Source organism: Silurus meridionalis, chromosome 13, assembly GCF_014805685.1.
Source record: "Silurus meridionalis isolate SWU-2019-XX chromosome 13, ASM1480568v1, whole genome shotgun sequence".
Classification (NCBI taxonomy): Eukaryota; Metazoa; Chordata; class Actinopteri; order Siluriformes; family Siluridae; genus Silurus; species Silurus meridionalis.
The window spans coordinates 3,595,334-3,607,584 of NC_060896.1; the positions used below are offsets into that span (position 1 = coordinate 3,595,334).

The following is a 12,251-nucleotide window of genomic DNA, read 5'->3' on the forward strand; positions in this document are numbered from 1 at the left end:
AAAAATACTCATATTTTAAAAGATTTGGTAAAAGTACTGAATTAACCATACTTTACTTTTTCACACAAGTTATAGTCAAGAAGTTTGGGGACATGTATTTAAGTAAAAAGTAGACATTACTTGCTACCTGTGTTAGTGTCATGCTTGTTGCCCTCTGCTTTGCTTGTTGTTAGCTTTGTAGGCTAGCCTACATCAGTGGTGCCATTAAATGATACACCAATGATATGAAAAAATTAAATAAGTTCTAATGGTTTTGTGCCTATAAGCATAATAACAATAGTTCATGACTGCATGATGTAAATAAAAAAATTGGTCATTTTCTGACCTTGCAGATAAAGTACTGTATAAAGACATACTGTAAACTTTAAACTCTTGTGTCAACATCCAGACAAATTTAGGGGGGGCTGCACTGTTTATAGAACAAGGAGGCCTATGTGAATTTTCTGTAATGTACATACTTCTACTGTCATGTGATTTTTTAATGGACCTTTAAATATATATTTTTTAATGACAAACCTAATATTGGCATCTGATCTAACAATTAACAGTAATAGTAAATTTGTCAGGTAGGATAAAAAGCTAATTTGACTCTGATTATGGCACATGCCTCAACATATCATCATTTAACCCTATTAGTAATGGGAAAATAGTTCAATTATATTTGTATTAATATTTGTTTACTTCTGATATAATTGTGCATTGCATCATACATTGCTGGTGCTATTGTTTGTTTTTTGGAGAAATATCCCTGCAGGCATTTATGAAAGGGTATTATGTTACTACCAGCTGGGTTTTAATTAATAAGAACGTTATTTGTGATTGTAGTGTTTGTAAAGCCACCAATCAGACTGCTTTCCAGATGAGTAGTTTCTCACATGAGTCTGTTTTGTCAACCTGTTCAAGTTCTAACATGTCAACCTCTAAATCTCTAGACAACTGCTTACCTCCACCACCCACGGGTTCCTGTTACACACTCTCATTTGCACCTGCTTCAGTCCAAACCTACGTCACAGCCTTTTTTCCTCCTTTGATTTGATGTATTTCACTACATACAGTAAAAAGTGCTAAATAAAGATTTTCAACATTTAGTGTTTAGTAAAATTAATTTATAGTAGCTAAAATTAATAATAGCTTTAATAGTAATTATTTGTATATAAGATGCTCATGAGTGTATCATTCAAATCTGTGCATAAACTTTTGCTTTTTAGTGCCCCCTGCTGTTCTGATAGAAACAATAGCAGATGCATTTTATAAGCAAAGCAACAGTCAATCATCAAGTACAAGCAGTTTTGTTTTTAACTTGTTCTATCATGAATTAAAGGATAAACACATTATAGTCCTGTACTTACTTGTACAATTATTATTGTATTTGCATGTTTGATTTTTTATTATCATTATTTGTATTTTATTACTGACAACACACATTTGTAAAGTCCCACATGACTGATTTAAATGTATGTTACTAAAAGCCAAACATCCTTCTATAAAAAGAGATGAGACAAGTGAATTTTCCATGACACTTTAAATTTAATGTTCTCACCCATACACACATTTTATGTAATTAAATGTACAATCAAATTTTTACTTAGTTTCAGTATCTATCCTACAGTATGTAACATTCTGCAGCTAAACAATCAATAAATAATGTATATGTTTGCACATTTGAACATTATATTTCTTAAAGGGATTTAGAAGCCATTTTGCCCATCATATTTTTCTTGGTGTTTAGTTCAGGTTTAAACAGAATAATATAACATTTAGGAGTAAATATACAGAACAGCAGAGCAAAACTGGAGGCCAAAATGGCAAAGATCTCCACAGCTACAGTGAATTTTCCAGGAGAGCTGACATAAGCTGGAATAAAGGTGATCCACACTGCACAGAATATGAGTATACTGAATGTGATGAATTTTGCTTCATTAAAATTATCTGGCAGCTTTCTAGCTAGAAAAGCCAAAACAAAGCATAAGAAAGCCAGAACTCCAATATAACCCAGCACGGCCCAGAAACCTATAGCTGAGCCCAAGTTACATTCTAATATGATCTTTTCCTTGTAGTAGTTCATGTTCATGTAGGGGAAAGGAGGAGAAATTGTTAACCAAAGCACACAAATAAGGACCTGTATGAGAGTGAATGCAACTACACTGAGTCTCTGCTGTAGAGGCCCAAAATATTTCATGACATTGCTTCCTGGAAGTGTAGCTCTGAAGGCCATTAACACCACTACTGTTTTCCCCAGAACACAGGAGATACAGAGTACAAATGTGATCCCAAAAGCTGTGTGGCGCAGCATACAGGACCACTGAGATGGCCGTCCAATGAAAGTAAGTGAACAGAGGAAACACAGAGTCAGTGAGAAGAGCAGCAGGAAGCTCAGCTCTGAATTATTGGCCCTAACTATAGGAGTGTCTCTTTCTATTAGGAATAAAATAGCTACTAATACAGTTAATGCGGCTCCAACTAATGAAAAGACTATCAAGACTATTCCCATAACCTCTGTAAATGAGAGAAACTCTATAACCTTTAACACACATTTATCTCTTTCAGCATTAGACCAATATTCTCCTGGACACTGCTCACAGTTATTTGAATCTGCAAAATAATCACGGTTATTATCATTATGAAGGACACAAAATGAATCTTAATCTTTTATTTATGAATGCCATTGTTCAATAATTGAATTCTAAATAATAAAAGAAGAATACAAAATGTACACTTAACAGCTTGTGGTTGAAACTTGGTGATGCTGAAGTTACCTGTCTGGTTACTGATCTCTCCCTCTGCACATGGTATACAGTCATAACAGCAGACAGGCCTTCCTTTCTGTGCAGCTTTCCTGGTTCCTGGAGGACAGCTTTCACTGCACACAGACCTTGGCTTCTAATGTGAACAATATATTACCGTTGAAACTTCTGAATTTTAAGTTTCTTTCTGGTAATTCTTCTGCAGCTGTTGAGCCATAATTGTTTATTTATCAAAATCAAAAATCTATACATTGTAAAATATATATTGGCACTGTACCTCTTTTTTCTCTCCAGCCCACACTATATCTTCAGCATTTAGGACAAACTGTTGTCCATGTGGCAGAGAGGCATCATAATAGCCCACAACCTTAAACTCCACTTCTCCATTCAACCCACGTTGCCAGTTCACCACATCATACTTTGCAGCAGTTGCCCCAGTGCTGTCAAAGAAAACATGATCTCCTGATTTGGTGGTAAAATTCACCTTTTTAAGAGACTCAACAACCTTTACAAGAAATAAAATAAATATTAATTTTATGAAAATATCAGTAATGGATATGGCCTGTTTTACTTCTATTTGTTCTGTTACCTGCCATGGTTGAATCTTTTTGTTTTTCTCACAGCTTTGGTTTTCTGTGCATTTCAGAAGACTGTGTAGAGCATGTCCCACAGCATAAACTGCATTGTACATATTATTTGCGTACCTCAGTTCTGCTATATCTTCATGGTAGTCTTTAAATTGCATAATATCTTTATATTTGCTGCAGTTACTTTCAGTTTGAGAATCGTTTCCTTCAGTCTGTAAGCAAGGGATTGCTGTTTGCCAAAATTCGTTGGCAACATAGTCAGCAAAACCACCAAGGTTCAATTTTCCGATAGCAAAACCAATAGATCCAGCCAGTATGTCGAAGCTTCCTGGTATTATTAGATTGGCAGAAGTAATCCATGCCTCAACACCAATCATCTGGTAGCCAGTGACATTTTTTAGGCCAAGGTGATGTATTAGAATTTTCATATCGAAGTGAGCAAGAAATATGATTATTACTTTGGCTGTCCCTTGCTTAATAATATCTGCCACTTTCATGATTTTAGCAGTATCTGCCCTGTCAAACTTTTCAGAATATTCAACACATATTCCCTCGTCTTTGGCTGCATTCAGAAAAATGGCCATTCCATTGTTGCCATAGTCATTATCACTGTTCACAGCTCCCACCCAAGACCAGCCAAAGTGCTTGACCAGGTAGACTAAAGCTCTACTCTGGTAATAGTCACTTGCTATGGTCCTAAAGAAAGAGGGGTACTCTTTTCTGTTGCTCAAACATTCACATGTGGCAGCATGACTTACCTAAGGACAGAAAGAGACAGTAGGTTTTACATTAATAACGTTAAGGTTTTTAATTGGTCCTAGAAAAACAGAAAGTGAGAGGGCCTGTTTGAGTAAAGAAATAAGTAGAAAAGAACTCCAATCTATCATGATCAGGGTTGCAGTGGACACATAGTCTATGCCTGAAATATTGAGTGCAAGGCAGGCAAGATTATCTGAATCATAGTATTCCATGCATACACACAAATAGGGAAAAAGGCAGAAACATAGACACAGGATTGAACCTAGGATCTTTAGACTGTAAGGCACTCACAGTATCAACATGTCACCCAAAATAAAAACATGCACATTTTAAAAACTAATCAGTACCTAATGTACATTTGATGGAATTCTAAACATAACTAACTACATCAAGACAAAATGTAACTTTTCTAAACATCTTCTAAACATGGAAAATCTTGATTTTTCCATGTAAATAAATGTAATAATTCCATTCATCAATTTATCAATTGTTTTTTGTAATTAGTAAAATATATTTTTATTAAATAATGATTAAAAACATGGATTCTTACCACCGGAATCCGAAAAGGCCCTGTAGTTTTTGTAAGTGCTATAGTAGGAGAAGACTCTGATTCGCCTATGATGGCTTGCACTACTGCTTGTCCTGAGCAAGACCCATTTGCTCTTATTTCCATACCATTCATTAAAGCCATGGCTGCTTTCATAGATAGCATTCTTGTAAGACAGTTGTCATAAAGCATGTAACCAACTGAAATATTTGGGAGCAAGCTGTTGCTTCTGTTGATTTCCTCAATTGCAAAGATCATGGTCTGAGCGAGGCGTAATTCACTGAGGTTAAATCTACAAATACACAGTACATCAAAATCAGATGATAAAAATCCATTTCCAAATAATACAGTGTGAAATATTCCATTACAACAAACCTAATGCAGACTAAGGGTGGAGGTTTTTCAGTATATGGTAGTAACTCTGTCTGTGTACCATCATGTATTGAAAAAATAGCTCCAATTATCACATCTCCATTTTTAGACAACAAAGGATATGCTGGGTTTTGGAGAATATTGCAATTTTCTCCCTTTGCCAGGCTAAGTAAATGAAGTAACACAAGGAATAACATCACACAGTCTATACAAAGTTCTTGCTGCCTCACTTCTCAACAGATATACTCTTCAGATATTTATAGACATGATTTTAATCTTCTGGGTATTACCATTCATTTTAAACAAATCAAAGTGCTAATCTTTGTGATGTCACTAAGGGACAGAATGGTGGCATCTGTCAGCTATATCCAATTTAACTTAGTTAACAATAAACACACGAATGATTTACAAGCATTATTGTCCCTTTAAAGCATGCTGGGCCTCCATGTGTGTTTACACATTGTGTCCAGTCTGTATATGATGTGTTTCTTGCATTTGATTAATGATCACTATATGATACTTTTAGTGACTGATAGAAGCCTGTGAGTTCATTGACCTCAGTAATTAATTATTAGAATTAATTTAAGGTATGAAGTAAACCCTAAAGAAACAAAGAGAAAATCTCCCAGTAGCCATAAACAAACTCAGCTGCCCCCCCAATTCATCATGTAATTAAATCACTTGACCAGCTCATGCATGTCCAAATGGTTATGACATAGCTTTGGCTCTTCTAGAAAGTTTTTCCTAGTTTGCGCCTCAAGAAGGAAAAAGGAAAACTTGCGAGATTTTGCTTTCATTAGATGGCCGGTAAATGTGTGGGCATTGCCTATGACTAATATATAATAGCAGTCCTACACTGTCCGGCCCATCATGCAACAAGCATGCATGGGTGTGGAGGAAGGCTCGATCTGTGCCACCTGTCTGTGGTCCAACATCAAATTTTAATGTTTGAAATGGTAGATATCAATGGGTGATTTGCACATTGGCATCCTTCATGCAGTGGAGCCATTGGAACGTGTTGGAGTGTGAGATCCACCCATTAGATGGCCACTTCTTTTTTATGGTGCTATACTTTTCCCTCACAAGGAGCTTTCAGCAAATGTACAGCACCAAAAGCTCCACTCACTTCACCACTTGGGACAAAATCAGTGCTCTGTCAATACCATCAGCCTGTAGAAGTGGAGTGGTAACTCAGGAGTTAAGGTGCTGGTTTACTGATCGGAAGGTCAGGGGTTCAAGCCCCGGTATCACCAAGCTGCCACTCTTGGGCCCTTGAGCAAGGCCCTTAACCCTCTGTGATCCAGGGGTGCCGTATCATCGCTGATACTGCGCTCTGACCCCAGCTTCTGAGCAAGCTAGGATATACAAAGAACGAATTTCACTGTGCTGTAATGTATATGTGACAAATAAAGGTTATTCTATTCAAGAACAAAAAGGAGAGAAAAATCAGATGAATACAAAAGTGTGCTCCCTCACGAAACTGCTTTTACCTGACAAAAGGTCCAGAATGAACTTAGATATAAAATTTTAATCTGGCCAGCACTAGGAATTGCCTCAACCTCTTGGGGCCTTGGCTCAAGTGGTAGCCCAGATACCACATTCCAACGATACAGTGTACACTTAATTGGGTTGACTGTGAGTTCTGCAGGTCTCAAGAATCCGAGGACAGACTTTATGTTTTAGATGTCGCAAATCATCACTAAGAATTATGATGTCATCTAAATAAGCAGTGGCATATGCAGTGTGTATTCCGTCTATGAGATCTCGAAACATTGCTGAGCCAAAAAAAAGAGGGACAAACGGGTGTAACACAAATGGATTTGAAAAGGTCACTTTTTTATGAGATATTGAAGTTCTAAGAATGTGACAGTATCCCTGATCAGATTAAGACACTGCACTTAATTTTTTAAAATTCACACAAAAACATGAAAAACAAACCACTGGACTACTCCAATCACTGTGGGACTCTTTAGGACAAAGCCTTAAAATCATCCTGTGCTCTATAACAACATGGGCTGGGGTGAAATGGGCCTTACTTTTTGAACTTACATCCAGTACTAACTCCCTTTTCTTTGGAACCACCATCTCCAAAACCTCAGGCACAACCTCTCTCTATCCATGCATTTGACCTCATTGTCATCTTCTTCAACTTGATGAGGTCCATGGCATTCATGGGTACAATTGTGCTTTTGGGGTGACTGGTTGATTCATTAAATTAAATTTTGTTATGTATGAAATGTTTGTTATTTTGTCATTATATCCCTGGTGAAGTGGTTAGGTTAGGTTAAAATTAAAGAAAGGTGCTTTATACTTGTCACTGCAATGTTTACAGCACATTGAAATTATTTCTTCACATATCCCAGCATTGTTAGGAAGCTGGAGTCAGACATTATAGGGCACACCTGGACTACCGAGTATTCAAGACACTGCTCAAGGACCAAAGTGTGGCAACTTGGCAATACCGGGGGATGAACCCCCAATCTTCCACTCAGCAATCCAGAGCCTTAACCACTAAACTACTACCACCCTGCAATTAAGTACAAGTGGATCCATTGACATAGTTTTGTAAAGTCTTGTGTTTCCCAGGGCAAAGGAGGTATAGTTTCAAGTAATTAGATTGTCTCTGTAATAGCATGTTGGTTTTGCGAGTTGGGGTCACTACTTTATCAGTGGGAACGTACTATTTTCAAAAAGAAACGAGAATTCCATTTTCTGTTGCAAAAACCTTCAAATGGTGGCATGTATGTATACAGGGTTGAGATAAATGCAGTTGCAATAAAAGTTATTTTTATTAAAGAAGAAGGCAGACAAATTCAAAATGCGATCCAAAACATTGAATGTGAACGTGCAAAGGTCAGGCAATAAACAAAACAAGCTCAGCAACCAGGATACACTAAGATGGAACAAACTGCTTGTCAAACACATTACATTGCACTGGAGGAAAGAAAACACAGGAGTATAAATACACAAACTAGGTTATGACAATGACCTGGGTCGAGGCATGATGTGAATCGAAAAAGAATCACATAAAAACCATGATAATAAGGAAGTGGATATCCATGACAGATATTTCTGATATAAAATATTAAATGTAGTGTAAGGTTTTATACTGTATTATATAGTAATTTTTATCTGCATTAAAAATTCCAGACATGCATATTCAGTATTCAGACATATAGTGCATATACAGTGGGGATTACTATAAGAAGGTATCACTTTTAAACTCTCTTTTTTAAAATTCTTAATTTTTTTTATATTGCTGATTACAAACATGTAGGTTACTAATAAAAAAAATATTTTTTATTGACAAAGGTAACACAGACTTCAATCAGTAATGCATAATCATATTGCTGTATAACCATATTAGATTAACTTTTTCTTATTCTTTTTCTATTTCTTATAGGGGTTTAGGTGTTATTTTGCCCATCATATTTTTCTTGGTGTTTAGTTCAGGTTTAAGTAGAATAATATAACATTTAGGAGTAAATATACAGAACAGTAGAGCAAAACTGGAGGCCAAAATGGCAAAGATCTCCACAGCTACAGTGAATTTTCCAGGAGAGCTGACATAAGCTGGAATAAAGGTGATCCACACTGCACAGAATATGAGTATACTGAATGTGATGAATTTTGCTTCATTAAAATTATCTGGCAGCTTTCTAGCTAGAAAAGCCAAAACAAAGCATAAGAAAGCCAGAACTCCAATATACCCCAGCACGGCCCAGAAACCCGAACCCAAAGAACATTCTAATATAATCTTTTCCTTGTAGTAGTTCATGTTCATGTAGGGAAGTGGAGGAGAAATTGTTAACCAAAGTATACAAATAAGGACCTGTATGAGAGTGAATGCAACTACACTGAGTCTCTGCTGTAGAGGCCCAAACCATTTCATGACATTGCTGCCTGGAAGTGTAGCTCTGAAGGCCATTAACACCACTACTGTTTTCCCCAGAACACAGGAGATACAGAGAATGAATGTGATTCCAAAAGCTGTGTGGCGCAGCATACAGGACCACTCAGAGGGCCGTCCAATGAAAGTAAGTGAACAGAGGAAACACAGAGTCAGTGAGAACAACAGCAGGAAGCTCAGCTCAGAGTTGTTGGCCCTAACTATAGGAGTGTCCTTTTTTATTACAAATAAAATGCCTACTAATATAGTTAATGCAGCACCAAACAAAGAAAAAAGTACCAGTATAATGCCCATAACCTCTGTAAATGAAAGAAACTCTATAACCTTTAACACACATTTATCTCTTTCAGCATTAGACCAATATTCTCCTGGACACTGCTCACAGTTATTTGAATCTGCAAGATAATCATGATTATTATCATTAGGATGGAATGAGTTCATTTGTTAATGCAATTGTTCAACAAGTGTATCCTAAATAATGAAAGAAGGATACAAAATGTACAATCAACAGCTTGTGGTTGAAACTTGTAAAAGCTGAAGATACCTGTCTGGTTACTGATCTCTCCTCTGCACATGGTATACAGTCGAAACAGCAGACAGGCCTTCCTTTCTGTGCAGCTTTCCTGGTTCCTGGAGGACAGCTTTCACTGCACACAGACCTTGGCTTCTAATATGAACAATATATTTCACTAATATGAATCATTTTTATATAGACTTCAGCAAATACAGCTTGTTAAAGGCATACAATGTTTTGGGGAATTAATAATACATTTAATTATAACTAATGTTTCACACATTTTACTTCATTAGATTTTTTCTGACATTTTTGTTAAGCCATTAAGCTATACCTATACGATTATTTAGAAGACAATTTTTGTCTCTAAAACAAAGTCCAGCTATGCTATTTAAACAGTGTAGATGGATGTACATAACATTTGAAGAACACGTGGTTTTTGAAGGGGAAAAAAATTAAGTTTCTTGTTTTAAAAAAATCAAGAATCTTTGGGCCTTAATTATCAAACAATGGGCCTTAATTATCAAGTTAGATGCAAATGGATTCATTCATACATTTTTCATATTGTATTTACAAAAACAAACAAACAAACAAACAAATAAACAGATGATTATTATCAATCTGGAAATTCAGAGAAAAATATTTAAATTGTAAATTGAAAGAAATATATTATGTGTCTAAATTTACAATTAAGAAGACTACGAATACTAATAATAACATCATACTAACCAGTTAACCTCAATTGATTTGATTAGAATCTAATCATTTAAAATGTCTTTTATATATGGATATTTTCCTAATCGCTTTTTATCTCACATACACGAAATTAAATAGTTTATGACCCATATTTAGCATATAGCCAGGATATGTCAAACACATTTATTTTAGTTAATTCTCTTTATTCTGTACAAAACTATTTTTTTCTTTTAGATGCATTGACATGCAACTTCCCTGTGTGTCCAAAGTCCAGCTATGCTGACTATTATCTCACTGGATGCATATTATATTGTATATAGAATATTGCACTGGATGTACAATGGCATATAGACCTCTGTAATTTTCACAATATGTTGAAGAAACTTAGAGCTTAGCTTAGCAAAGCTATAGTTTGTATCATGTGTATATTTACTGTACATATAACTTCACTTAAGGATTATTGAATGAGACCTAATGTAAATACCTCTCTTTTCTCTCCAGTCCACATGATATCTTCAGCATTTAGGACAAACTGTTGTCCACTTGGAAGCGAGGCATCATAATAACCCACTGCCTTAAACTGCACTTCTCCTTTATACCCTCGTTGCCAGTTCACCACATCATACTTTGCAGCGGTTGCTCCAGTGCTGTCAAACAAAATCTTTTCTTCTAATTTGGTGGTAAAATTGACCTTTTTTATAGCTTCAACAACCTTCAAAGGTCAAAAAAGGCAAGTCGTTATAATATGACAATATAAGTCATGTACAAAATCTGCTGTGTTACTCTTTGCTTCTATTACCTGCCATGGTTGTATTGTTTTGTTTGTTTCACAACTGTTTCCTGTGCATCTTATCAGGCTGTGTAGAGCATGTGCCACAGAATAAACTGCATTGTAGACATTTTTTGCATATCTCAATTCTGATATATCTTCAATGTAGTTTTTGAAAGGGATCATATCTTCATATTTGCTGCAGTTGTTATCAGTTTGAGAAATGTTTCCTTTTGTATTCAAGCATGGGACTGCTGTTTGCCAAAATTTGTTAACAACATAGTCAGCAAAACTACCAATGTTTAATTTTCCCACATCAAAACCAATGGATCCAGCCAAAATGTTATAACTAGCAGGTGTTACTAGATTTGCTGCAGTAATCCATGCCTCAACACCAATCATCTGATAGCCAGTGACATTCTTCAGAATAAGCTGATCTAGTAGAATTTTCATATCAACATGGGCAAGAAATACAATAATTACTTTGGCGGTACTTTTCTTAATAATTTCTGCCACTTTTAAAATATTTGCCGGATTTGTCCGGTCAACCTTCTCTGCATACTCAACACAAATTCCCTCTTCTTTGGCTGCATTCAGAAAAATGGCCATTCCATTGTTGCCATAGTCATTATCACTGTTTACAGCTCCCACCCAAGACCAGCCAAAGTGCTTGACCAAATATGCCAGTGCTTTACTCTGGTAGATGTCACTTGCTATGGTCCTGAAGAAGGAGGGATACTCTTTTCTGTTGCTCAAACATTCACATGTGGCAGCATAACTTATCTGGGGAGAGACAAAAAAAAAAATCGGATTGTTTGATACATCATACAGCAAAGTGTTCACGTTTCATTTGCTCTTAGTAAGGTATAATAAGATGGTAAGTTATGTTTGTAAGGGATATTTGTATTTTGCAAGTATTACATGTATTATCAATGAATAATTATTAAAATAATTCATCCTCACCACTGGGATATTAAAAGGGCCTGTAGTTTTTGTGAGTGCCACAGTAGGAGAAGAGTCTGATTCGCCTATGATAGCTTGTACAGCTGTTTGTCTAGAACAGATCTCACCTGCTGTGTCCATGCCATTCATCAAAGCCATGACTGCTTTCATGCTTAAAAATCTTAAGCCACAATTGTCATAAATCCTGTAACCAACTGAGACATTTGGGAGCAATTGGTCGCTTCTATTAATTTCATCGATTGCAAAAGTCATGGTCTGAGCAAAGCGTAATCCTCTAAGGTTAAAACTACAAAATACATTATGTCATGAGGAAATTCATATGTAATCTATACATAAAATAAAGCACAGAAATACAATACAGACATTACAGCTTATTAAAAAAATATTCAT

General features: G+C 35.9%; 2 protein-coding genes across 2 annotated transcripts; both read right to left on the bottom strand.

The window, feature by feature from the left end:
• Positions 1-1,678: 1,678 nt before the first annotated feature.
• Positions 1,679-4,910, bottom strand: LOC124396166 (extracellular calcium-sensing receptor-like). The gene is made up of 5 exons (XM_046865195.1): positions 4,641-4,910; positions 3,334-4,089; positions 3,022-3,249; positions 2,757-2,880; positions 1,679-2,592 (listed from the first exon to the last, which is right to left on the bottom strand). The coding sequence occupies exons 1-5, from the start codon at positions 4,893-4,895 to the stop codon at positions 1,679-1,681; spliced, it is 2,277 nt and encodes a 758-aa protein (XP_046721151.1). The 5' UTR covers positions 4,896-4,910.
• Positions 4,911-8,406: 3,496 nt separating this feature from the next.
• On the bottom strand, positions 8,407-12,003 carry LOC124395941 (extracellular calcium-sensing receptor-like). The gene is given in 6 exon segments (XM_046864836.1): positions 8,407-9,314; positions 9,464-9,487; positions 9,490-9,586; positions 10,614-10,841; positions 10,929-11,681; positions 11,969-12,003. Coding segments are annotated over 6 exon segments (2,028 nt in total). The 5' UTR covers positions 11,987-12,003.
• Between the last annotated feature and the right edge of the window lie 248 nt (positions 12,004-12,251).